The sequence below is a fragment of the Penicillium chrysogenum genome (assembly GCF_028827035.1).
Source record: "Penicillium chrysogenum strain IBT 35668 chromosome Unknown utg000001l_segment0_segment0, whole genome shotgun sequence".
Taxonomy (NCBI): Eukaryota; Fungi; Ascomycota; class Eurotiomycetes; order Eurotiales; family Aspergillaceae; genus Penicillium; species Penicillium chrysogenum.
Genome location: NW_026622749.1, coordinates 4826591 through 4852527, shown reverse-complemented (window position 1 = coordinate 4852527; position 25937 = coordinate 4826591). Strand labels below are relative to the sequence as shown.

General features: G+C 48.6%; 6 protein-coding genes across 6 annotated transcripts; 3 read left to right on the top strand and 3 right to left on the bottom strand.

Annotated features, from left to right (window-relative positions):
- Nucleotides 1-6190: 6190 nt before the first annotated feature.
- N7489_001918 (uncharacterized protein) lies at nucleotides 6191-8748 on the top strand (the record flags this gene model as incomplete). Its single annotated transcript, XM_056707673.1, has 7 exons — nucleotides 6191-6355; nucleotides 6435-6547; nucleotides 6597-7448; nucleotides 7507-7593; nucleotides 7649-7944; nucleotides 8022-8481; nucleotides 8559-8748. The coding sequence occupies 7 exons, from the start codon at nucleotides 6191-6193 to the stop codon at nucleotides 8746-8748; spliced, it is 2163 nt and encodes a 720-aa protein (XP_056571975.1).
- Nucleotides 8749-9127: 379 nt separating this feature from the next.
- On the bottom strand, nucleotides 9128-12142 carry N7489_001917 (vacuolar protein sorting protein DigA; the record flags this gene model as incomplete). The annotated part of the gene is made up of 4 exons (XM_056707672.1): nucleotides 9128-9212; nucleotides 9273-10870; nucleotides 10894-11852; nucleotides 11926-12142. The coding sequence occupies 4 exons, from the start codon at nucleotides 12140-12142 to the stop codon at nucleotides 9128-9130; spliced, it is 2859 nt and encodes a 952-aa protein (XP_056571974.1).
- Nucleotides 12143-12539: 397 nt separating this feature from the next.
- On the bottom strand, nucleotides 12540-15123 carry N7489_001916 (ubiquitin C-terminal hydrolase family protein; the record flags this gene model as incomplete). Its single annotated transcript, XM_056707671.1, has 5 exons — nucleotides 12540-13645; nucleotides 13708-14398; nucleotides 14461-14829; nucleotides 14891-14977; nucleotides 15052-15123. 5 exons carry the CDS (start codon nucleotides 15121-15123, stop codon nucleotides 12540-12542), a joined length of 2325 nt encoding a protein of 774 aa, XP_056571973.1.
- An 831-nt stretch (nucleotides 15124-15954) lies between these two features.
- Nucleotides 15955-17226, top strand: N7489_001915 (mitochondrial 54S ribosomal protein uL5m; the record flags this gene model as incomplete). The annotated part of the gene is made up of 3 exons (XM_056707670.1): nucleotides 15955-16241; nucleotides 16349-17044; nucleotides 17099-17226. 3 exons carry the CDS (start codon nucleotides 15955-15957, stop codon nucleotides 17220-17222), a joined length of 1107 nt encoding a protein of 368 aa, XP_056571972.1. The 3' UTR covers nucleotides 17223-17226.
- A 365-nt stretch (nucleotides 17227-17591) lies between these two features.
- N7489_001914 (STE11 family mitogen-activated protein kinase kinase kinase) lies at nucleotides 17592-20444 on the bottom strand (the record flags this gene model as incomplete). Its single annotated transcript, XM_056707669.1, is given in 5 exon segments — nucleotides 17592-17686; nucleotides 17706-19863; nucleotides 19924-20075; nucleotides 20134-20207; nucleotides 20263-20444. The coding sequence occupies 5 exon segments, from the start codon at nucleotides 20442-20444 to the stop codon at nucleotides 17592-17594; spliced, it is 2661 nt and encodes an 886-aa protein (XP_056571971.1).
- A 2357-nt stretch (nucleotides 20445-22801) lies between these two features.
- On the top strand, nucleotides 22802-25549 carry N7489_001913 (C2H2-type zinc finger protein; the record flags this gene model as incomplete). Its single annotated transcript, XM_056707668.1, has 3 exons — nucleotides 22802-22925; nucleotides 22984-23038; nucleotides 23104-25549. 3 exons carry the CDS (start codon nucleotides 22802-22804, stop codon nucleotides 25547-25549), a joined length of 2625 nt encoding a protein of 874 aa, XP_056571970.1.
- Between the last annotated feature and the right edge of the window lie 388 nt (nucleotides 25550-25937).

Below are 25937 nucleotides of genomic sequence, written 5' to 3'. Positions count from 1 at the left end.
TTGACGGATGGTCCAATCGACCGGTCTCTCCAAGTTTCATGAACCTTCCAGGCATTCCTTATCCTTGGTCAAAGACGTCAAACGTCTACAACATACGTGATCTCGATTATTGTCAAATGCTCAATGCAATCATTGTCTACGATAACGGGATAACGTTAAATTCCATTGTTGGTTGCCGTTTCATTCTCAAGTTTGGACCCTATTCATCTACCTAGCCCGATCTTTCAGATTTCAGACTTTCGAACATCCCAAACTTTCGAGGTTCTGGATCAGAGACAAGCCAGTCACAATGACGGTCGACATCAGCAGGGGCAGCCCTTTTCCCTTGGGAGTTTTCGTCGGCCGAGGGCGGATCAAGGTGGCGCGCTATTCCCAATGCGTATAATTGCGCAGCCCATTCTGGGGCCACGAGCCAATCAGAATAGATTATCTGGCCACTATTTACAGGCTGCATGACGCGAAAGAGTGGGATGGCGTGATCTCTTCTGATTGGCTCACCCCGGATACCTACTGCAGCCGGTTCAGTTATGTTTTCTTCCAAGGTTATGTGTTGTATGCGCTGGACGGAGTATATGGGTACCCTTCCGCAGGTACTCATGCACAGCGGGACTCGTTTCGGGACCCATCTTGGACCAGGACTAGCTTCCAAGGGTTCGGATTCTCTGATAATCCTCGGTTGCACCACTTTCTGCACTATTAACGTTATCTTTTGCCGCGCGGGATTTATGAGACAAGATTCGTTTGATATTATCCATGGTATGCGGGGTTTTGATGCAAATTCAACTATCTTCTACGGAGTATATCAGCGATCATCAGGAATATGATCATCATGAATATGTACAATATAGTGGTCGCAGTTACTGATGTGTCTCCAGTACAAGTAAAAGGACGTTGGAGAACCATTTCAACCCAAGAACTACAAGCCACGTATGTTGTATGTTGTACTTCGAGTGGAGCGTGTTTTTAACTGTCAGTCCCAACCACCTTTCAGACACCCACGCAGCCCTGTCAAGCGGTGAAGGGGAACGCCCTCGCTGCCCAGGTCTGGCCTTAGGTCAGGTTTGACCGCCTCCTGCGACCTGCAAGGTCAAACCTTGCAGGTCTTATGTTGATAGGTACTCCGTTCAATGTAACAGACAGTTTTTCCATTCAAAGCATTCTCAAAAGTACATAGTACCCGGAGTTCTTGAAACGATAAAGAGTTAATGTGGATATGTGGCACGACTTCGGTGTCCGGCAACTCCTATGCATCACGCGACGTCCACACCCATTTTACGTCTATCATCACCCCATTCTATTCCATTCTATTCCCATTCCTGTCGGAAATGGCAACCCTCCCAATTGAATTCTTGGGCTGTGCATTGTATATGGTCATACCCCCTTTCGGTACAATGTTCCCTGGGTCGTGCCTAGCATATTGTACATCGCACGCAATATAGTACTCTCTACGTTGTACTCCGTATTGCAGTGAGATCTGCAGAAAGGCGATGTGCACGGCTCAATGTCTGGTCCTGATCTCCCCCTCCATCAGCCACCAGCCATTGCCGTTGGCTCTGTGATTATCATTTCCGTTCCCTTTCATGCAGTCTCGAATACAGCGTATAACATGAATGATAACGTCCGTACACGATATGTTGATATGCTGATATTCTGCGTATATGTAAAACCTACTCTATAGTATAGTCTACATTAGACCCTCCCAAAAAGCATTCGTCATCTAATGTTGCTCATGCATCAGAAGAAAGCGATCCGCATGTAAGGACCCCGATAAAGTGTTGTTGTATACAACCGTCCTATTATCCCCCTTAGATGTTCGTTGAAACGTGTCCCTTCTCTAAATTTATATCGGGGGTACGATTGCGCGGTTTTGCCTGTGTAGTGTACGCACATGACTACACAATGTAACATGTAGTGATAAACATGATACCGGGAGTTATCTTCCGAATCCGGCATTTTTGATATGATATGAGATATGAGATAGGAGTTGCCTTATCAAGTGACGGAGCATACTCCCGAAGACGTTGCTGGGTGAGTGGAGGAAGTACCCTCCGATAGGGACGATAACAGCCAGATCTCTCAACATCCATGGATCAAAGATATCCATGGTTTAATCCGAATCATACGTAGACCATGGACTATCATAGACTATCATGCCATACCCCGCACGATCGTCATTCCATGATCATATCCGGACGAGTTCTGAATTTTGAATCCATGTCAGACGGTATTTGAAGGGTCATGATAGTCCAAGTGCTATAGAAGTCCCATAATGGAAGTTGGTGTGGCAGTTATAGGATTGGACTGGTATACATACGTAGTAGCATACGTACGTCCGTCCAGATAATGAGATCATGTCTATCATCTATTCTATGAGAATGGGAGAATGGACATGCCAAGTCAAAAGAGGGGGTGAGATAGCCTAGCAGACTGAGGAGCCACTTCCCCGGATTTTGGTTTCAGCTGGCTTTCCTCAATTGGACTAACCTCGTATATTAATCTAATATGTTATACTATCTAAACATGTACTGTAGTTATGCCGTGCCATTCTTTGTCCTTCACTATATACGCGAACTGGAGCCAAAGCTTTATACATTCTAAATCCATTCAGTCGGACTGTGTGAGCTCAATGTGACTTGAGGCTAGGATACGTTGAACTGGCACACTGCATATAGCCTGTACGACTACGGAGTACGGAGTACAGAGTACTATACATCTCCAGGACATCGACATGCATTTGCATTGCGCGATGTACGGAGTACATTGTAGGGCGATCCCAGCCTCCTGTAGGTCTCTTTTTCTCCGTGTGTGACTCCGCGCTGCTGCAGGAAAAGAAAACAAAGATTGGAATTTTCAAGGTCGATGCAAGGGTCCTTCTTGCCTGAGGCCTTTTTTTTTCAAACGCATCGTGCGTAGGGACTTTCATGCTGTGTCAGTACAACATATGTTCATGCTCGACAGGTCGAGTTCTTCGTCCCCGTTGCCGAGTCAACACGGGCATGTCTCCCCTCCCTTTTTGCCTTACAGGTCGAGTTTGTCGCCTTGTCAGCGGGAGGAATCGTGTCGATGAATTGGCTACTACGATGTGCAGCATATTTGCCTTCGGCAACCCCGTTGTAGTTCATTTACCCTACGACTTTATTCTACCTTATATGTGATATTCGGAGATTCTATTAAAACATCGTAGCCATCATGACTTCGGGTATACCGGTCAAGCAATGTTGTTTACTATAGATGGCAACAGATAGGTATACAACATTGAAGGCAGCCATAAACAAAACACCGTCCTCGGCCTCTTAATCCCATGCCACATTCCACCGGGACCTGTCAACGTCATTCGACCCTGACATGCCCCTTTTCGCTCAAGGTGGATCATTGTTACACTCTAATGACTCAGAAATACAGATTGTAATAAAAAAAAGAAAGTCCTCATAATTGAGTGACGTTGAGAGAGACCCATTTGAAACGGAAAATGAGTAATAGGGTGGAGACCCGCTAGGCATGGCCAAATGGACCTTTGGGAGTCACTTCTTGCTTCTATTTACAGCGTATGGAGAACTTCGAATCGGTTGGTACTCATTTGAGCTCCGCTTGCATCTAGACTCTGTGTTTACTTGGCGATACGTAGTACTTCGAGTCTGTGAGTGGGAAAAATGGTCGTGTTAGGAATCGGCAAATTCACAATATGTCCCTTAGAGTTGGGTCTAGTCCAGCAGTGAATAACTATGTAAATAATTAACATTGAAAACGGATATACCGAGTGCCTTTTCCTCCGTAGTACTCCGTGGCCAACTCACTATTGACATGAGGTGGATCTGTACACATGCGTAGGTGGATCACATAGATTGTCTTCAACCTTACAACATAAGGAGAATCGCGTTTATTATGTTACTTAAATTGTAGTAGTTAGGTAACTAACTGGTTAGTTAACTAGTTAACTAGTTAGTTAGTTAACGTAATCCACTAGCGAGCTGGCCACACTAGCGAGCTGGCCACCCTACAAAAAACGCGTCCATGAATTAGCACTTAGTCAATTCAACTATCTACCATGCCACCAATTCGCTCCCAATCCTCCAAAGAATCAACTGAGCAAGAGGGCAGGATCTTATTAGCTATCAAAGCTTTTAAAAATAAAGAAATCTCTTCAATTCGTGAAACTGCGCGCCGTTTCAAAATCCCCCGTTCAACCCTTTCTTCACGTCTTACCGGAATACAACACCGCGCGAATTGTCGCGCAAATTCGTGTAAACTGACAGAAATTGAAGAAGAATCTCTTCAAAAATGGATTCTCTCTATGGATTCCCGGGGATTAGCTCACCGGCCGTCTATGGTGCGAGAAATGGCGAATCTTCTCCTTAAAAAGCGCGGCACTACCCCGGTTCTTTCGGTCGGCGAAAATTGGGTGACGAAGTATGTGAAAAGGCATCCTCTCCTATCCTCCCGGTTTTCGAAACGGTATAACTACGAGCGTGCGAAATGTGAGGATCCAAAAGTCATAAAGGACTGGTTTGATCTTGTTCAAAAAACCATCCTATAATTTGGGATCCACCCGGACGACGTTTATAACTTTGATGAGACGGGTTTTGCTATAGGATTGATAGCGACTACGAAGGTTATTACGAGAAGCGAATACTACGGTCGGCGAGCACTTTTACAACCTGGAAATCGTGAATAGGTAACGGCTATCGAGTGTACGAATGCGGCTGGTTAGGCCCTTCCACCGTGTCTGATTTTTAAAGGCAAAGTCTTTATTGAATCTTGGTTCGATGGTCTTCCTTCCGACTGGCGTTTCGAAGTTAGTCCTAATGGCTGGACTACTGACGAAATTAGACTTCGCTGGCTTGAAAAGCTCTTTATTCCGACTACTTTTGTACGGATGAAGGGGGTATATCGGCTTTTAATACTGGATGGCCATAGAAGCCATTTAACACCGAGGTTTGATGAAATGTGTGAAAAAAACCGGGTTATACTAATCTGTATGCCCCCGTATTCATCCTATCTTTTATAACCTCTAGATATAGGCTGTTTTGCGGTGTTAAAACGAGCCTATAGGAGACTGGTTGAATTCCGGATGCGGTGCGGATCCAATCATATGGATAAATTGGACTTCCTGGATTCCTATCCTACCGCACGAATGGAAGCTTTTAAACCAGAGATTGTTAAAAACAGCTTCCAATCTGCCGGTTTAGTCCCTTTCGCGCTAGAGAGAGTGATTTCGAAGCTTGATATTCGGCTTGCTACACCAACCCCCCTAGCCGGGGTAGTGATTGGGATCCAAAAACACCTTCAAACTGCAGGCAATTGGAAAAGCAAGCTTCCTCTATCAAAGCATTGCTTCGTACGAGATCAGGAAGTCCCCCAAGTCCGCTGAATTCCGCTATAAATCAGGTTTTAAAAGCTTGTCAAATGACGATGCAATCCGCTGCACTTCTGGAGAGAGAAGTGAGTGATTTACGCAGTGAAACCGAGAAGAAGAAGCAAAAGCGTGCTAGATCTGGGAAGCATCTATACGCAGAGAGCGGTCTCTCCGTGCAGGAAGCATCTGCGCTGATTATACAGCCGGTGGAAGCAGCTGAACCCGGTCCCGGTCAGCATGGTGAATCAGGTTTACAACCGCGTACAAAACCCCCGGGGGTGCGGAGTATGCAGGAAGCCAGGACATAGGAGAGAGACATGTCCAGATAGATGATGTTTTTTTAAAAATTTAATTTAATGGCGTTTTGGTTGAGATAAATGGATTTGAAATTAGTATGTTGGATAAAGTGGCCAGCTCGCTAGTGTGGCCAGCTCGCTAGTGGATTACGTTAATCTCTAGTTAGTTATTCTATTTCTTTCTACCTCTACCTCTACCTTCACCGAAAAAAAAAGACCCTAGGTTGTCTTTTGCGTACTTGGTACCTGGGAGATCTACTACGATATATATCTCTAGTTCATAATCAACTCATCTCTCCAACATATTTCTAGAATCCGTGAATCACCAAAATATATGTATAATTCAAAAGCTTATACATCCCAACACACATACATCGTAAATTGATCTACTTCACCTATTGAAGTCACGACGGACGCGATGATTCATAGCAGGATGGCCTCTGATTGGCCGAGAACCCCCAGCGTTCCGCGATAAAAAAAAACGACCGACTCAATATCACCCAGGATGCCGCGAGAGAAAATCCATTCTCGATGATGCAAAATGAGCAAGCGGACGCTCGAGGAGTCCAGGGCAGGTGCACATATGTCACCCGATGCCGATAATAATGGCTTGCTGCCTATCCAGGACCTGCTCTCTCCTGGCGAGGAGGAGCACGGTCAATCATCCGGACCCTCCAAGAAACCCAGGAACTTCATCGCTACTGTTGTAAGTGCTCTTGTTGCCTCATCTATTCTATTTTACGACGCGACCGAGACCTCCGGAAGCCGTTAACCCTCAGTAATAGGCATGTGAGACATGTCGCTTGAAAAAGACGAGATGCGATGAATCGCGGCCGAGGTGTGGACTATGTAAGTCGCTCGGCCTAGAGTGTGTTTATAATGAGCGTAAATCTTCAAAGTAAGTCACCATCGGTGGGTTTTATTTCAATTTCTTATACAAATTGCAGACGCGACCAATCTCTTACGATGATCATGAGCACTCTCCATCGACTGGAGACAAAGTTGGAAAACATACCAACGTCTATTTTGAGTGATCTGCAGTCTCTTCAGAGCCAGATTCGTCCTCCTAGTTATGAACCGCAGACGCAGCTATCACCTGCCTTTGGTGGCGATGGCAACCAGCCCATACCAATGCTTCCCACCAGCGGGGATAACTTCACACCCGCGGCAGCTGGGGATGGAGAAGACTTTGAATTTGAGGAGAATCAACCAAGGTCAGACTCAGCAGGCCGGGTCTCTATATCTTTCAGTCAGCATGGTGTCATCGTGTGGCCTGGAGCAAGACAGATCCTCCCGAAGCAATTGCTCGCCGCCTATGAAATGCTCGGGAAAAACTATGTCATTGAACTGGAATCAGCGCGGCCTCCGCTGCCGATGTTTACCAGTGCGTATCCGTTGCAAGCGGGAGATCACTGGTTAGAAGTACTTCCATTGGCAATGATCAGAGGTCTGGCGGATGCATTCTTCAGTGTTTTCAACCCCTCCACGCCGATTATGGACAAGGGGTTCTTCTTTTCCTTCACTCTTGGCTCAGCCATTGAGAGTGGCTTTGGATATAATATAGAGAGCTGCCTAGTGCTTAACGTACTAGCATTGGGCTGTCTGGCTGTTCTCGCCTACCAAGAAGGAAACTACCCTTTGCCAGGATCTCAGAGCCATCGATTTGAACCTCCAGAATGGATGAACGTGGTGTACGAAGAGCAACCTGGACTGCGGTTCTTCAACGAGGCTCGGCGACGTATCGGCTTCTTGATGTGCGACAACGATCTTCAAAGTTGTCAATTCTACCTTCTTTCCTCGTACGTATCCATGCTCCAAGCCTACTCTTATATCCAGATTGATGCTCATTTTCTATAGTGTATATTATAGCCAGATTCCCCGTCCGATCGATTCCTGGACAATGATTTCCCGCGCTGCTACTTGCTGTCTATCAATGTTGACGAAGTGAGTTCTGCCGCATACATCTCAAACACCTAGTATGATACTGACTCGTATACAGCCATAATGTGAATTTTGACGAGTGGGAAGGCGATATGAAATCCCGCGTATACTGGAACTGTTTAATGAACGAGACCATCCTCGTACAAGAGCTGCACCTCCCATCAAGCGGCCTCTCGCGTCTCGAAGAAAAAGTTCCAATCCCCAAATTCATCGGCTTCGAAACGACCGGCTACGCCTCAAACCGTTTCAACGCATCAAGCGTAGTTGACGACTCATACTTCCAATACCATTTCCTGGCCCAAGTAGCCCACCGCATCATCCTCACTCGGATCCGCCATTCTCTTTACTTCTATTGTGAGTTATCCTGCCATTTCACCCAGACAATCGAAACAAAAGCCAAACTTCATCCTCTAACGCCCATCCTCCATTAGCGGACTCAGGAACCTTCCCCCTCCCGGCAATAACCACCGAGCTGCACCATCAACTAGAACAATGGCGCACCAACCTCCCAACAGCAATCCAATTCAACAACGCTCCCTACTCATCCCACCCAACCCCAGCAACCCCCTCGATCCACCCCTCCCCGTCCGCCTCAGTAGCATCTCCGGCCCACATCTCATCACCAAGACCAAGACATACAGATCCGAACCATCCTCTCTCACCGGCAGTAGCAGTAGCAGACGCCATGCTCAAAGGTCGGCACATGATCGCGCGCTTCCACATCGGCCGCCCGTATCTATACAAAGCTCTCCGAATCCCGCATCTTCTAACAGATGAAGACTTTGTGCAAGTGCGAAGTGGTCTCCAGAACGCAATGGACTGGCCGATCACTCAGGGCATCTTCCGGAAAATGAAGAGCTGTATTCCGATTAGGTTTGCCTTTTGCTCGCAGTGAGTTTGCCCCTTCTATATTTCCCTTTACATACCGATATTCTGGATGGGGCTTACTAACTTTTCCTCGCTGAAAGGTTCTTTGGGCAAATCCTGCTCTTCTATTGTATAGCCCATTCGCCAAGTGCCCGTCTTCGCGAGACACTGCCGGATGGCTGGGAGCGCTGGAACGAGGAGATGTTAGGATTTTTGGAGGACTGTGCACCGCATAGTCCGGCCGTTGCGCAGGATCTGGAACTGCTGCGATATCTATGGCCTGAGAATTAGGCCTTCTGCCCTTCATGCAATAGGTATATTCTATGTTGTGAGACATAGTCATTTGTCGTTCATTCCTATATCCTTCCCAACTACCTTTCTGGGAATTTGTTTATTTGCGCATGGAGTTGGGTAGAATATTCACAGTGTATCTGCTGTATTTAGGTATCTTATTTCTCTTTGAAATGTGTACAAAATCAATGTTGGGTCCAAATCACATTCAGTATAGCCATGTCTATATACGAGGGCTAGGCCTCATTTATCATGTAGCATCTGCTTAAGACAAGGAAGGGTATTGCGAAAGGTCAAAAAGGAAACTAGAAAAAGTGCTTCTGCAGGAATATTGCCTGAGAATCAAACAACAACATGTCATGACGGACATGAGAGCATATCAGAGAGCCCAATCATCGGCCGTCTCGGAGCTTGCGATGAAGGGTTTGTCAATTTGTTTGATGGCATGGTCACCACAGAGGATACTGCGAGAAATTATAGTCAGTGAGGTATACTACTAATAAGTCAATAGGTAGCACACATACCAAGCTTCTGCGACTAGCCCATCTAATTCCTTAACAATCTCCTCACGCCGTGAGGCAGAGATATCGCCACTGCTGAGCTGCGCCTGCAGATCCCGAATATACTTTTTCTTGCCACCAGCGCCGTCCAAGACTTCCCTACCCAGACAGTCACTGTGGAAAGCATGTTGGCAGGGAAAGACGAAGAATTGACGGCTGAGAACTGGTAGCGAGCAGATCCAGCACCTCTCACCTGGCTCAACGATGGCGTAGCGAGTATCAAGACCGGAGATTTCACCGCGGATTTGGCGGGCTGTCAGGGCTGAGTTGTCCATTTCCTGGCGAAGCGAGTCGATGTGGCGCGAGTAGTCCTCCAAAGCAGTACAGATCTCGTCCTTGAAGTCGTCGATGACGACGAAATCGGGGAAGAACGGGATCAAGTCCTCGATGCGGAGCAGCTCGCAGCGGCGCAGGAATTCAATCGCATCTTTGATGCCCGTGCCCGGTTGGCGGATCTTTTTCTCAGCGACGAGGAGCCATAGCTTTTTGCGGAGCTTATCGTTACCCTCCGGGCGGTCTGCAACGATCGCAGCCAGTTCTATGTCTTTGTGTTCCAGGGCTAGCTCTACAGCTTGTAGATACTGTCCCATTGTACTGTAGATGTGGATGCATGACTGGATTCGTTGGTGTTGAATGCACAGGCGAAGTGCAAAGTCTGCATCGTACGGAGGGGGTGATGATGGTTGCGATTGGAGATAAGTCAGCAGCCCAGCCTCAGACGGTGAAGGACTGGAGGCATGTATTGAGATAAGTGTGTTGTGGACCGCTGCGGATGGATTCGGGTGGTTGACAATGATGAAGTTCAGATACCGGACTGCTTGGTTCTGGCTAAGGGAGGAGACATTGGCAGATTTGTTGTAATTCAACAATGCGGGGATCAGTCTCTCAGGATCAAGGTTCGTCTGTCGCATAAGAATATCAACCAGATCCGTCGGCTTGTGTGTCATCAGCACACTGCTATATTTGTAGAACACATCAGCTTCACTTTGCCGCTGCAAAACTTTCAAAGCTTCCAGCCATTTCTCGCGCTGGATCCAGTAGGATAGAACATAGTTGTGATCGTTCGTAGCGGTTGCGAAGAACAACAGTTCTTCTTCCCGCCCATGACTGCTGATAATATCGTATACTGTTTTCTTGTCCAAGTCTGCTTTGTGGCTGTTCACAAACTCTTGAAAATCAGCTCGAATGCTGCCAAGCTGATCCTTGATTTCTCCAGTGCTTGTGCCTTCCGCCAATTCGGCTTTCGTGGCGATATTGTCATCGAGAGAATTCAACTTTGACATGAACAGTTCCACAAGCCAGCTCGCGACCATTATTCTTTGCATAAGCGATGCCTTCTTGTATGTTGCCAGCTGGGAGAGGAGGTAGTTCCGCAAAGCATCATGCTCTTTATGATCAATCATGGTAAGACAAACCTCCTCGAACCCTTTGCTGCTCTTGCCCCATACTTTGGCTGCTTCTATGAAGTTACCCTTGCCTGCCAGAAAATCACCGGAAGCAGTCATAACAGCATCTCGCTGGCCAGCACCTCGAGCATACTGAAGGGCCTCATCGAATTTTTGCTCTTTCAAAAGATTTTCCAGACATCTCTGTCCTCATCACCTGCTACAACTTCAAAAATGGCCTTGCTAGTGAAGAGCCAATATGTGCTTTTGGTGAGATCAGTCAGGAGGCCCAGCGCGCTTTGCCCAGGTTCCAACACAGGTTGATCGTGGACAACTTCCTGGCTGAGACGATTGACTGCAACCACTCTGCCCCCAACAAGTGCCAGGACATGCCACTGTGACAGAGTCATGGCAGAAATGGGGTCTTGTATCAACTTCCGCCCTCCTCGCGGTGACTCCGAAGCTGGAAATACCGAGCGCGCAAGCATATTTGCCGTCTTGAATGGAGCCTCCGACGTAAGTTGGCCATGATATATTCCCTCGGAACTGAGCCATGCAAACTGCTTTTCGGTGCACCCCTCGGTCTGGTAGCTCTCTGAAATTGTGGGCGAAATTACCAGCGAAGATGGTGCAGAGCTCGACGGGTTCGGAACCTCGTGAATCACTGGCGTCTCGCGCTGGAAAAGCTCCGAGTACACGCCGCTTTCCCTCCCATGCTTTGAGACTCCTGTCCGGCCAATGAAATGCAGTAGCTTCCCATAGGTTGCCATAAGCACCCTTCTTTGGTCAGTTTTAGATGGTACCGACACCGCCGAGATTCCAACCACCGGAGAGGCGCCTGGCACCTGGTAAACCGGGGTGGTATACTTCTCCTGCCGGTAGCTGGAGGGTTCAATATAAGTCTCGTACACATTGCCATCAGTGGCACCAAGGAGGATTTCGCGAGTGGAGGCGGTGGGTAAAGAGGGATTCCAAGCAACGCTTTCGATCGACACGCCTTTCAATCGTGTCAATGATTTCGGTTGTCGCGACGGTGTCTGGGCATGGAGATAGTAGTTTTCGCCGAGGGTCGTGGTGATAATCAAATGAGATGCCGATGGGTCGAGGAACATGCGCCGAATCACTCCAACTTCCGAGGATTTCTTGGGGAGGTCGATGTCTGTTGTTCATGAGCATGGTTAGGTCAACTTGTTGTGGCTGGCATTTGCTGCGGGGAAGGCTCGAAAGCCTACCTTCGACATCTTCAGGGGAGTCAAGATCGATTCGGAGAATGCGATTAGTTGATAAGGCTAGCACAAGCACATTGTTCGCGACTTGCGCTGCAACGAAGTCCGCCGCGACGGAGAAGGCTAACTGCACCCGTTCAACGTCGAACATGGGGAGGGAAGAGCTTGGTGGCTCCATTAAGTTGCTTGGAGCAACATAACTGCTGGATCCGTCCAGCGCCATGGTGCGCTAGCTATAGGGGCGCTATGGCATGCCGTTCATACAATAGTTGAGGCAAATCAAAGGTCTTGTGAATTGATGCAGGACAGAATGGACTCTTGAGGTCGTCACGGTGCAAAGGAATGCGGAGGCCTAGTGCCTTGACACCTGAGGCCAACATATCGGATCACTACAACATAGATCAGAACTACATAGTACGACGTACTCCGTACATACTCACTAGGCAGATCTATAAGACAGACAAGAAAACATAGATGCCTATGGGCACTTGTTGATCTCAACATAGATTATAAACACCAAAGTCACACTCATGTATCATGGGTATCATCGATTGTGAAACATGCAACAGCTGGACTGGGTATCTCAAAACAAAAGGAAATCCTAGCATCATTGGCTTGGCTCACATCACTGCACATTCCCTATCCAATTTCCTACTCTTCTCTTTGGACTTCTCCTTTGTCTTTCCTTTATTCCTCTCACGGTCCTTCGTTCGGCCTCTTCCACGCTTCTCCTTGTTCTCAAGGGCAGCTGGCCCGAGTTTCATATCGTCCACAGTGTCATCAATTTCCAATGCAGACTCACCTTCGTTTTCCTCAGTGAATCCGTCATTGCTAATCTTATCTCGGCTAAGCCGTTCAGCGAAGCGTGAAAAAGTGGCACTAATTCTATTTTCACCCGTTTGGCTGCCAGTACGGCTTCCGGGATTACTTCTTGCTGATCGAGACTCACGGAGTGAAAACGATGTCCCCTTTGCACTTCCTTCTTCCATCGGAGCCAGCCTAGGCGACGAGGATGGAATAGAGCGCGGCTGAATACCAGTTGGATTGCTGGTTTCTGAGACTGCTGTGCTGGATCGCCTTGCGATACTGGCTAGTGTTTGTGCATTAGTCTCGCATGGCCCCGTGACCTCAACACTTGGTCGGTCAGATGACAAGTCTTCGGCGCTGAAATCTGTTTGATCGCCTAGTGTACTGCCATCTGACGCCCGAGAGGATGGTGCATTCGGAATGTTGGACGCAGATGGATCTTCGCCGATCGGAAGAATTTGGTAGAAGAGAAGATAAGGGGATTCAGTCTTCAATGCTTGGTCAATGTCAACCAGTGTCACTCGTTCTGCAGCGAGATCATCGAACCGCATCCAGTGTTTTGTTGTCTCCGGGGCTTCCGGGCCGGTGGTGACAGGAGTGCCAGCATTGTGGCAATTAGTGCCTCGAACAATGGAAATGTAATGCCCTGAGTCTACCGATTTTCCCCTGTGGCAAACCAGAGCCTGCAAAGAGAGTTTGAAGCTGCCGTAGATGGGAGCATTCGCATCCAAGTTGTCATCTTGGATGAAGTGAGGCAGGCCGATCTCGGTTGGTATATCAATGTGTGTATTGAGTCTGACTGCCCTTCCGTCTGGCAAGAAGGAATAGCGTTTCAGACACATCCCAAGAATCGGCCGTTTTGCGGAAAAGTGTGCTGCAACTTGCGCGTCGTTTGTTGGTGTATTATCGGTATACCATGCTGAGCAAAATCATGTTAGTTCATGCAAAACTCAAAGGATGAAACGAAGGGAGATGACATACGTATCAAACTGAAAAATTGCCATGCGGGCATCATTACCTCTTTCTTGTATGAACCCTTTTGCGGTTGCGTATCTCCACTGGTGTCTTGATTTGCACTGGCATCTTTTTCCGGATTCGAATCGCCAGTATTTGTATCGTCGCTTGGATCAGGAAAGAATCGCTGTCGCACAATACTACCACGTCGACCGGGTGTCCGAGATGCCTCGAGAGATTCGGTGAACTCACTGAACGATGACCAGGGGTTTGGTTTTTCGGCCCGCGGCGTATTGGTTTGGGAAGGAGACACAGTGTGCGTACTCTCAATCTCCACTGTTTCAACATGCGAGGTGGATCCCTTAGATATGGAGAGTGAATCCACCGACCGAATAGAGCTAGTGGTGTTGCGTCGTTCCATGTGTCGCTTAACTTCAATGATATTATTGAAGTAAGCTTCCAGGCAGTCTTCCAGTGTGAGTGATTGTCCATCAGTTGGCTCGGGCGGTATTGCAACCTCGAGAAGTCTCTCATTGATGAACTTGTGGTCGTCACTTTCATCCTCCTTTCCAGTATGATAAATGTCCATCTTCAAAGTCAAAAGTGGCAGTTCTAACTTTTCGGTAATGAAAGTGAATGCTTCTGAAGCATCCTGTTGCTGGAGTTTAGCCGCATCTTCCCAACCACATTCTGCTAGGGCATCCTGTAGGTGTTTTGTCTGAAGCAAAATAGTTAATATGAATACGAAGGATTAGGACAATCACAAGTATTGTAACTAACCATATCTGTGGTGATGAGCTTCCCTGCGCGCAACAGGTTCACCCATAGTCTCAGAAGAATTGCAAGCTTCCGACGAGGCTCATCATTAAACGATTTGTATAGAATGGCCTCAAAACAATCGAGACGGGCAAACATGGCGAACAACAGCGCGTCCAGATAGCATGTGACACCTTGACGATTCTCTGCGCCTAGGAGCTTGGTGTTGGGTGTGTAATTCCTAATGACTCCCTCGATAGAGTCCAGCAGCAGAAGCAGCAGGCTGAAGGCCTTCTCTGTGTCGCCTTGCGTGGATTGCAATGCATAACTCATGTGCGCCTCCTCTAACGCAGTGATTCCAAGTTGTTTAATTCGTTGAGCAAGGGCTTTGACCTATATGTGAATTTGGGATATTAGACAAGTGCAAGCTGACCGCAATGCGCTTATGCCATACCTTCTTCTCATGATCGGAATTATCTGACAGAGTCGTATCGGACTTGAAAATTCCATGGAATAGAGGACGCGAAAGTATGTGAGATGCCTGATGAGTAGGAAGCATTAGCCATTGTAGGATTTTGTGTATGAACATCACTAAGATGTCCTGTATGCGCTTACCTCTTCTTTGCTTTGCTTGTTCAACTTATTGTGTCGATCGCGACGCGTCAGAAACCGATGGATGCCACTCATTATCGCGGGCGGAAAGATAAAACACCCTCAAGAGCAGGATTTCGATATTGAAACGATAATCCCAGGCATTGGAGACATGCGGGGGAATATGAGAGCTGTAGACTAGTTCAGCGCTTAGTCAAGGCTGCAGAATTTTTGAGCGCATGCAGGATACATCATAAGTAGAGCTCTTATGACATGAGCACGCGTCGAAAAGAGGTAAGCAACTGAAACCCGTGGACAAGTGATTTGAAGTCGATGGACCTCCACCAAGTCCCAGGTGATCTGCGGGGCACGGGAACACCTCAGGTAAGAGCTCGGTCTTTTGCTTCTGCCTTGTTATTTGCCCTAGTTCACACCGCCTGTTGGCGGTGACGGGTAACTTCTAGAACATGGAATAGTTATATAGATGGGTAGTGGGATTCAGGTACATAGCCAAGTAACCTCATCCATCGAGTAATATTTCGCATCAAATGTCTCTCTATGCCGTAGTAGGTATGGTAAATGACCTTGAGAATGAGCCCCATGTTTAGTCAAGTCTGCAAGGAACGGATACCTATAGGTAGCATCTGTCCTCGAAGTGGTAGCATATTTCCTGGGATTGGAACTAAACAGTTTCACCACTACGGAGTGCAATGGACCATTGATCAAGAAACAACCTTGGAAGGCCTGAGCCGAGCAATACTTGATCAGTTTAGTTAGTTATTTAGTTAACTACCTAGGTAGGTAGGTAGTTAGTTGAGTTAGGTTATCCAGGATCTCGTGATATGGTGCCTGTTTTGTAAGGCGATACTATATGGAGGCTCACGTGACGGGATTGTCTGCGCGAACAATTTTTGGTAAGGGCCGGGGATGATCACCAATCCATCACACCCCATTTTTCACAGAATGGCTGCCAGAGGGCCGTCCAGGTACCTAGCAAGGGCATTGCCCCGCACCTCGGTGCCATCAATTCGCCCTCAAGGCTTTTTATCGCGCCGCAATGTCTCCGATGAAGCCCCGGCGAGGCGTCTGTCCGACCACCTGACCGAGCTGGAATCGGCGTCTTCTCTGTCAACGACTGTCCCAGAGAGCGCAGCAGCATCATTCGATCCGCTCGCACGAGCAGCTGCTCGCAAGAACCAGCTTCCCCGAGGCCGGTAAGAGCACTCCGACTACATCTCCAGTCATGCGCATCTGCGGACATGGAAAACAGCATCGAACAGGCTCAATCGAACAATCACTAATCCCGACCTCTTCATTACAGATACCAATTCCGCTCCCCCAAATACAACCGTGGTCCCCTCCACCCTCACCAACCGCCGCCGCCATCCCACCCCTCCTCCAGGCTGTTCGTCCCAGGCCCCTTCTCCGCGCCCCGAGCAGAGCAGACCTTCGATTCAACAGTCTCCCCCGACATCATGACCCTGTGCTACGTGCACACACCACCAGGCTTCAAGCCTCCCCCTAAATCGGCCCGTCTCCGCGAGTGGGACGACAGCTCGCCTTACCACAAGAACCGTGTCCTCCGCGGGCCCCGTGGCGGCGACGTCCTGCGTCTGCTCCGCAAGCCGATCAAGTTCAACAACATTCCGGAAATCGAGCGCATCACAATCCACAGTTACGTCAAGAACGCCGCGGCTGAGAGGAACTCGTCTTGGCTGCATGTCGCTGGTATTGCCGTCCAGGCTATCTCTAATGTTCGCGTTGAGACTTTCAAGTCCAAGTCTAACGTCGCTCCTTGGGGTATTGCGGCGGGCCGTGACTCTGTCGCTGTTAAGGCTGAGCTGTATGGCGAGAATATGTACCACTTCTTTGGAAAGCTGGTTGATGTCGTCTTGCCCCGTATCAAGGATTGGGAAGGTGTCAAGGGGTCCAGTGGTGATAGCAGTGGTAACATCACTTTCGGTCTGATTCCGGAGAATGTTGCTCTGTTCCCCGAGCTTGAGATCAACTACGATATGTAAGTGTTCTCCCCGTTCCTATGGTTTGTGTCAAGGCTAACCATTCTTCATAGGTATCCTCCCAAGATGATCCCCGGTTGCCACATCACTCTCCACACTACCGCCAAAACTGACAAGGATGCACGACTTCTCCTGAGTGCCATGGGTATTCCTTTCTATGGCAAAATTGTGAACTAAGTTGTTTCTACCTGGTGGCTACTCTAGGTCTTTCATTATATTTCCTTTTGGATAGTCTCGTGATATCCAGCATGTAACTTTAGAGAAGACCTGCATAATGGTCGTTGTGATTATTCGGGATCGTGTACTATCTTTGGCTTAGATTCAATATACATTTACAGCGAACAGTACACAGGATGATCGGGAAGTGACAACAGGGGCCTTTGCTCAGTTGCATCAAGTACTACCGAGAAGGAACCCAAAGCTGATATGCTCGTTTAATAGACCCGTGGACGGGCAAGTCACCATCATACGTAAAATCATAGTACATACATGCATCAGAGAGACACAGAAGAGAAGAAAGGGCAAGGAAACCGTGACTACCGCTTATTATGCGATAGGCGCAGACAGGAACTCGCACTGGAGCAGTTCATCAGCACTAGGTCGCTGCTCGTAGTCCAGGTGGAAAGTCATGTCGAGGAAATCTACAGCCTCCTGGCTCACGTGGTCTGGGGCAGGGGGGGCGAGCCTTGTTGCTGCCGATAGCAAAAATGGCTTGCAGTTGGCTGCAGTCCGGGAAGGGGTGGGCACCAATGAACATCTCGACGACGAGACAGCCCAGACTCCAGATATCGGCTTTCTTGGTGTGCGCGGTCTGTCGCACGACTTCGGGTGCCATCCAGTACACACTTCCCTGAAGGGATGTGCGGTGGATATGGGCACCAGCGCCGCCACTTGCGCGGGCACCGAGGAGGTGGGATGCTTCGACACGCTTGGAGATACCGAAATCGGAGATCTTAACACCGCCCTTGTTGTCAACTAGAATATTGGCACCCTTGATATCACGGTGGATGATATCCCGCCCGTGGAGGTATGACAGACCGGCCAAGATTTGTCGAACGAAATTCTTGACAAGGGGTTCTTGGAAGGTGTTGTATTGCTTCAGCATTGTAGCAATAGACCCACCAGGCACATACTCCAGGAAAATGTTGAGATACTGGTCGTCGGCGACGGTGCCAAGATATTGCACAATGTTCGGGTGGGACATGCCTTGCAACAGCTCGATCTCATGCTTAAGAGCATTGACCATGAGGTTCTTCCGCTGGTCAAACTCTGTGCCCTGAGTAGCAGACGGGATTTCAACCTGCTTGACAGCCATAAGCTCTCCAGTAATAGCATGAAGAGCCAGGTAAACGCTTCCGAAAGAACCCTCGCCGATCAGAGACCCCTTCATCCAGTTCTTCGGTGCGAAATTATTTCCAGCCAGGAAGTCCACAAGGCCATCATCCTCTTCTTCGCCATCCTCGGCTACTATCATGCTCATCCGATCATTAAAGGAACCGCCATCTGTGGCTGCGACACTGAGGCTCTCAAAGCTTTGGCGCGACTGGCGCGATTGATTTACTTCGTCGGAGCCACTCTCAAAGGAGACATATGACTTTCGGTTAGGCTCAGTGGGTGATTCTTCCTGAAGTGGCTGAAGGGAACTAGATGCAATAGAATCACGATATGAAGCTTGAGGTAGGTTGAACCTGGAAACTGAAATGGGGCGCGGCGCTCGTACTGCCTGTGCTACTCCAGGGCCATGGAGCCATGCATCGGAAATGGTGGGAATCGCAGGTAACTGGGGCAATGGCGGCAGAGGAGGGGCATCTTTCATACTTGATGCAACGCTGTAGTTGCTCACGACACTCATTCGACTTGCGGCGCGACTCAAACGTTGAGACCTGCGCATGGTCTTCTCGATGTTCTCTCGGTCATGACTGGGGAAGAATGATTGTAGTTCGTGGATAATCATCTCACTTGGAGGTCTCTGTCCGAAGAACGAGCGGAGTTTAGCCACAGGATTGCGTTCATTGTTCGGTCCTTGCGATTCGTCAACACTGGAGTTGGATGGGCGATGTCGAGGGCCCAGCGGAGAAAGCGGCTGCTTGATATTATGCCAAGATTCGCCGGTAAGTTGCTGGATCTTGTGTTTCTGGCGCTGGTTGGAGTTATTCAGAGCGTGCTGGTGGGTGGCCTGACTCTCATCATACGCAAGCTGAGATGCACGACGAAGCTCATCTTCATCGGGCTCCCCAGCATGGATCTTCCGCAGGATCAAGCGACCTCGCTCAGACTTGTTGAAGCCATCGCAGATCTCCATGAGCTCCGACTCGGTGAGCTTCCGGCAATTTGACTGTTCTGGGTCCAATCCGTCCAACACATAGAAACAGTAATTTCTGTACTGGTGTTCAGGAAGCTGTAGTTTCTTCAAGACACACAAAATAACTTCATCCGGTGTCCTGCAGTTCCGAACATCCAAGACCTTGGTTTGTCCACCGGTGTGGATAACACGGATGACAGGGGAGTTTGACGGGAGGGGACCCATTGTGAGACCATCAAGACTAGGATTTCGAGGATGGGAGCTCGGTCGACCTTCGTTCGTCGTACCGGTATTTCGGCCAGAACTTGAGCCACCTGAAGATGGGTGATTAAGGTAGTCCTTCCGCCATGGGCCTCTTTCGGAGTCCCCAGCGGGTGGCGACGCAGGTTGCGACAGAGATTTGCTGTTCAGATAACCATCATCAGCCAGCTGAGATGTGCGTCGGTATGGTAGGCGGGAATGAGAATGGCGGGAGGAATTTGAAAGCGCCGTGGCTTCGAGCGCAGCTAGGGTATTCTGTGTTGAAGATCAGCAAAAAGTAGAAGAGACGACCAGTATAGTGTCACCACAACGCACCATGTTTTTCTGTCGTGATGTTGTTCCAGATTTGTTTCGGAGTTGCTTGATAGCGATGAAGATGCGCACTCGGTCGCCCACCTTCTTGATTCCCATCTCTTGCAGGATCTTTTGGTCGCATTCAAGCAAATTGTCCCCGTTGAAGTTGTTGGCTGTAAATCATTAGTGATATCCTGGGTGCAAGGTCGGGACGGCCGTGCATATGCGTACCTCTGAATATCGACTCATATTGCCCGCATTTGATGCTGTGAAGCCAGGCGACCACTCGTCTCTCATCCCAGGACCTGTCGACAGTCAGGATCAATGCAGAATCTCGGGTCATTTCTCAAAAGGCCTTACCGGATCGATGTAAGCTCATCTTGCCCCTCGGAAAGGTCCGACTTTGTTGGGCTGGTAAACCCCATTCCATCCTGGGCTCTTGTAGCCGTCGCGGGTCGTTGGGACGAATTGGTGTGGTATGCGGTCGATGGTTGCGACGCAGATGCACTCGTAGGTGCAGAATACTGCTTAGGAGCCAACATGGCTAAATCAGGTCAAGCGAACGACTCGTCAGGTTCACGTGCTGGTCGCTTGCGATTGATCGGCACAGCGTTATTTTCCTCCACACTCTCGGGGGTTCTTCGCGTCAAGTTGAACGGGGGATCCGAAGAAAGATGCGGCGCCGGTCAACACATAACCTCGGTTCCCTGATACTCAGTCAGCCGCATGTTCCAAGTGGTTTTGATTCTCACTCAGCCCCGGCGGGGGCACTTCTGAGGGATCGGGAGAGGGAACGGGAACGGGAACGGGAACGAGACAGTAGAGACAACCACAATGAATATTGAAAGACACTGACCAGAGTGAAACAATGGGTGAATTCTAGCAGAGCGGGCGAAATCGAAATGAGGGACCTCAATGATGCAACTTACCGTCTGAGCTTTTTTGGGGGCGAGATCGGGGCCACTTAGTGATCGGGTTATCGAGATTACAACTCCGCACTTGGGAATGAGAAGGAGATTGGAACAAAACTCGGGAAGAGGCCAAACCTTGGAAGGTTTGAGAGATGGTAGAGTTTGAGATATGAAACCTCCAGGGCTGGAACATCCATGGATCGGGAGAGTTCTCTCTGACTAAGGTGATACATGCCCAGGCGCACCTACCTGGGCAGCCTTGGGCGTATCAAGGGGGAAGGCTAAACCCGATGTTTTCTCCACGCGTTTCTGTTGAACTGTCTCACACCAGTATAGGTTCTCTCGTTTCATCTATATAAAAAAAAAAAGCCCACTTTTGTTCTATTCTAGTGCTCCCGAGTTATCATGGCTCAGGATTCAAAGGACTTTCATATAATAGCTGCTTTTATAAGTTCATCCCTCTGGCATTTTCTTTGCTTTCAGAGTCTATAGGAAATATACGTTTGTACTCAGAGGCTTTGATAAGGTTATGAGCTATAGATTGTACATATAGTTCGTCACCCCCTTGCCTAACACTATGGATTGACAGCCTTTAGAGGTTGGTTTTTGCCGATATCCACTCACAATATACAATATATAGTCATCTAGTCGGCTTTATGGTGCGGCTGAGAAGACATCCATGAATATGGAAGAACCGTTAGAATAATTTGAACAGTAATAAGCCAGAAGACACACCTGGGCACTGGTAAATATCGGTTCATGGCTCTTACGGTTTCTTAAATCTTTGTTCATGGTCCGAAGATGAAGAACTACAAGTTTCCTATTCTGACACAACAGCGCTAGTGTGCTGGCGTCTAATGAGTCTCTCCGGCTTGTCTAAGCCAGGGTGCACCTAGCATCCTATAGTGAACCAGCGGCACAAACCAGGAGTGTCTTGTATTCTTATGTTCACTGGTATCAACACTATACTTCCGTTGAGCTGGAACTAGCACCATCATCCTTTCGGCTATCATAGCTCTTCCCAGTCAGACAAGGTTTCGGGTAGAGATTGCCTCAACCTTAGCATTGGCTGTTTCTTCGATCAGTTCCAGGAATCCACCTTTGAATCCCATTTAAACCCGAAACCGACAAGAAGCCACTAAAATGAAGAAGGGGAAAAAAAAGTGGTGCGAGCCCCCACTAGTGAAACACTGGCTCTATGAGGTGAAACTACCCAAGCGAAGCATACAGGGTTGTCTTAGGTGGTTCAATTTCGTTCATATGCATTTAATTGCTAGCTGGATCTATGTTGGGTACGATATATTGAACTCAATTAAGAGTGATGTCTTCGCTACGGAGTAAAAGAAAGACAGTGTATGAAGTATATATATCTTTCTACCCACTTCATACTGAGTACTGCCTACACAACACTAAAAGCTACCACTTTATTGTGAATTACTGCATCTTTCTGTCTTTTAACCATATAATACTTTATACTTGATAGAAAACGAAGCGGAACCCTTATGAAGTATTTGTGGTTTCTCTACTACTTACCAATAAAGCTGTAGGGCATTTAGACGGGAACCCTATAACCTTTACCTGGAGTCTTCCACTACCCAGATCTCTATGGACATAATACCTACCCCGCCGATGCCTCATATGTACTTCCAGGCAACCCTATCTATCCTGGACAATGTTCAATCAAATAACGCTCTCCGCACCAGTGGAGAACCGAGCGCATGCATACCCGGCCTGGGGCATCAGCATCAAGCACTAGGCTCGCATCCAACATGCCATGGGCAATACAGCATGGAGATCAGACCATTTTTGCATACGTAGAATGAAAAAAAAAGAATCGTTTGTTGTATACCTGTCAAGCTCTATACAACACGTGACCGTCCCCTCACTGTGGGGGTTTAGGCCAATTTCCCCGCTCAAACAGCCCGCGGCCTCAAATTCTTCCCCTCTCTAGTGCGCTCCCCCATTCCATCCCCAAAACCCCAAAAACGATGGAGGACGAAAAATCGGCCAAATCTAAAAAGAAAGGTGCTGCTCACCGAAAGTCCCTGTCGTGTGAATATTGCAGTCGATCTTTTGCTCGCTTAGAGCATCTCCAACGCCATCTCCGCACCCGTTGAGTAACCCCCTCTTGCTCCCGGCTCCTTGGAATTCGTCTAATGTAGGACAACAGATACAAAGGAGAAACCCTTTTCATGTGACATTTGCTCCAAATCGTTTGCTCGGAGGTAGGCTCCTACTGCGCTTAATTTCCGGAATAGAATGCCAATCGCTTATCAATATAATTTTGCAGTGACCTTCTAGTGCGACATGAGCGATTAGTCCACCCTGCCGAAAGTGCAGCCAGTCGAGAACAACGGGTTCAGAATGGTCACGAAAACAACCACGAAATACCAATTCAGTCCAACCTCATCCAACCCGCCCATCATGAGTCGCGCATGCTAGAGCTTGCAGATGCCATCCCAGTCCACACCCAAGTGGCCCCACCTGAAGTCCAGGTCCAAACCCCATCGATTATAGACACACCTCACTTTAATCCATCATGGGGATATGATTTAAATCTTCTATCTCATGCCGCGAGCCATGTGGCTTTGGAGGGTCAACAGGAGAGCCTAGAATCCATGAGAAAGCCATCACACACAGCCGCTCCTACATCACAACCACTTCCTCATGTCCAGGAGAGGGCAATTGCCGATAATTACGGTGTAGAGCCTTCGATTCTCGATCTCACTGATCTTGGGGACCCAGTCCAGGATTTCACGGTTTTCTTGGAGAGTGTGGGTTTGTCGTCTGACTGGGACTCAGGTGTGTTCTCGTCGGTCGAGGAGCCCATGCTACCACCTGGTATGTCGATCGATTCGAAACCACCCCGTGAGGCTATATCGACACGACTTGGCGGGGATATCATGAATGACCCGCGGGCCGCGGAAGACCACCCGTCCTTTTCAAATTTTGGATCCCGGCTGCCATCACTACAGCCGGAATCTCACGAAATGGACGATCGTATCGGCCTTGCTGATGAGAGTACGCGACCAGCATGGGACATCTCTAATTCAGATCGCCAAGCGTTCATTTCAAAGCTTGAAGAGTTTTCATATGTTCTTCCGAAAGGATTTGTTCCGCCGTCGCGGCATGCCCTATCTCGGTTCTTCGCCGGATATATCAATGGACTGAACGAGCATCTTCCGTTTATACATGTCCCTACGCTATCGGTTGCTAAAACTTCCCCTGAACTTACGCTAGCGCTGGCAGCTGCTGGTTCACATTATCGGTTTGAAAATAGCCGGGGCATCGACCTTTTCCATGCGGCCAAAGCAATTTTATTGGAGCGGCTCCGTCGGCGAGACAGCAAGCAAGTACCTCAGCCGTCATGGAACTATATCTCCCCACCATCTGGGTTTCCCAACTCTCGTGGTTCATCGATGATTTCTAACACGGCGAGCAGCCCTTTCCAACATCATCAACAAATGCCAAACGCACCAGTCAACGCATCGATATACACGCCAGATGACTCAGATGCTCATATGGAAGTGATTCGGACATTTTTGCTGCTGACTGTGTTCGCATCCTGGGAGCGACATCCAGAGCTCCTGCGGGAGATTCTCTCGCTCCAGAGTACTCTGGCCAGGCTTGTGCGTGAACATGGCTTGTCTGAATTACCTCCCACATCAGACCCTATCAGCTGGGAGGAGTGGGTGCGAAGAGAAGGCAACAGGCGTACGAAGCTTATTGTCTACTGTTTCTTCAACCTCCACTCGACAATGTATAACATCCCTCCTCTGATTCTGAACGCGGAGTTGAAATTGAACATGCCGTGCTCTCACGAGCTCTGGAAAGCAAGCAATGCGCCACAATGGCGCCGCGTTCATCGCTCCAGGCAGGGATCAGACGTGCCCTTTCAAGAGGCCTTTGCCAGACTCTTCCTGAAATCATCCATGTCAATCCCGTCGGCACCTATATCCCCCCTTGGGAACTATATTCTCATCCACGCCATCATCCAACAGATCTTCTTTGCTCGGCAGCTCTGCCTTTCCGCGCCGCATATGCAGGGCACTAGTTTGAGACCTGACGACTTGAATGTATTGGACAATTCATTGAGTGCGTGGAAGGCTCTATGGAAACGCACACCCGAGTCCAGTATCGATCCCCAGAATCCGGCCGGCCCCATTGCATTCACTTCCACAGCTCTGTTGGGACTCGCCTACATTCGTTTACATGTTGACTTGGGCCCTTGCCGCCACCTCATAACACAAGATCCAGCCCAAATTGCAGCCGCTTTGACTGAGTCCCCTGCTATCGCACGTAGCCCGCGGCTGATTATGGCATTGCTTCACTCAGCGCATGCTCTTTCAATCCCGGTACGACTGGGAATTGACTTTGTGGCCAGGACACATTCGTTCTTCTGGAGTATTCAGCATTCGCTCTGCAGTCTGGAGTGTGCTTTTCTTCTTAGTCGCTGGCTCCTCGCCATCCCCACAACGCAGTCTGAGCAGAGATTGTCGGAGCATGAGCGGAAGTTGCTCTTGTGGATCAAGAGCATGATGGATGAAACCGAAATGGCTGTTGATCCGCCTGGCGCACCAGATATGGATTTCATGGCGAATCCTTACAAAGTGCGGCAGCTAAGTGTTGCGATTGTCCGCGTCTGGGCGCGGACTTTCAAGGGCAATACTAGCTGGGCGATCGTTGATTTGGTCGGCTCAAGCTTGGATGCATATGCGGATCTTCTGGAATTTTAATTTGGGATTCGAGGAATCTCCCTCGGGAGAGTGGTATTAGTTCTATTGAGGAGAGAATCTCAAGGTGTGGTGAATATCGGTGTGCCGCCATGGTACACGGAAATTGGGCTTGATGCTTGGTCCATCAAATTTTGAGGCAAAGATGCAACTACATCTTTACCAAGGAAAAAGAAAAATTCATGGCCTCCCTGCAATGGCCATGCTAATGATCCTATGTTTTCTCTTTTGAATGATGTTTCAGGGAGTTTTTGTATATGGGGGAACTAGGACGTCCGGTTGATCTGCGTTCAATGTTTGTTTGATCTATATGTATTATGACTTCGTCACTTGCTTAGTGTTGTCTATACCCTACTGGTGTTTGTTGTGGACAATAGCAACTTCCTGTCTT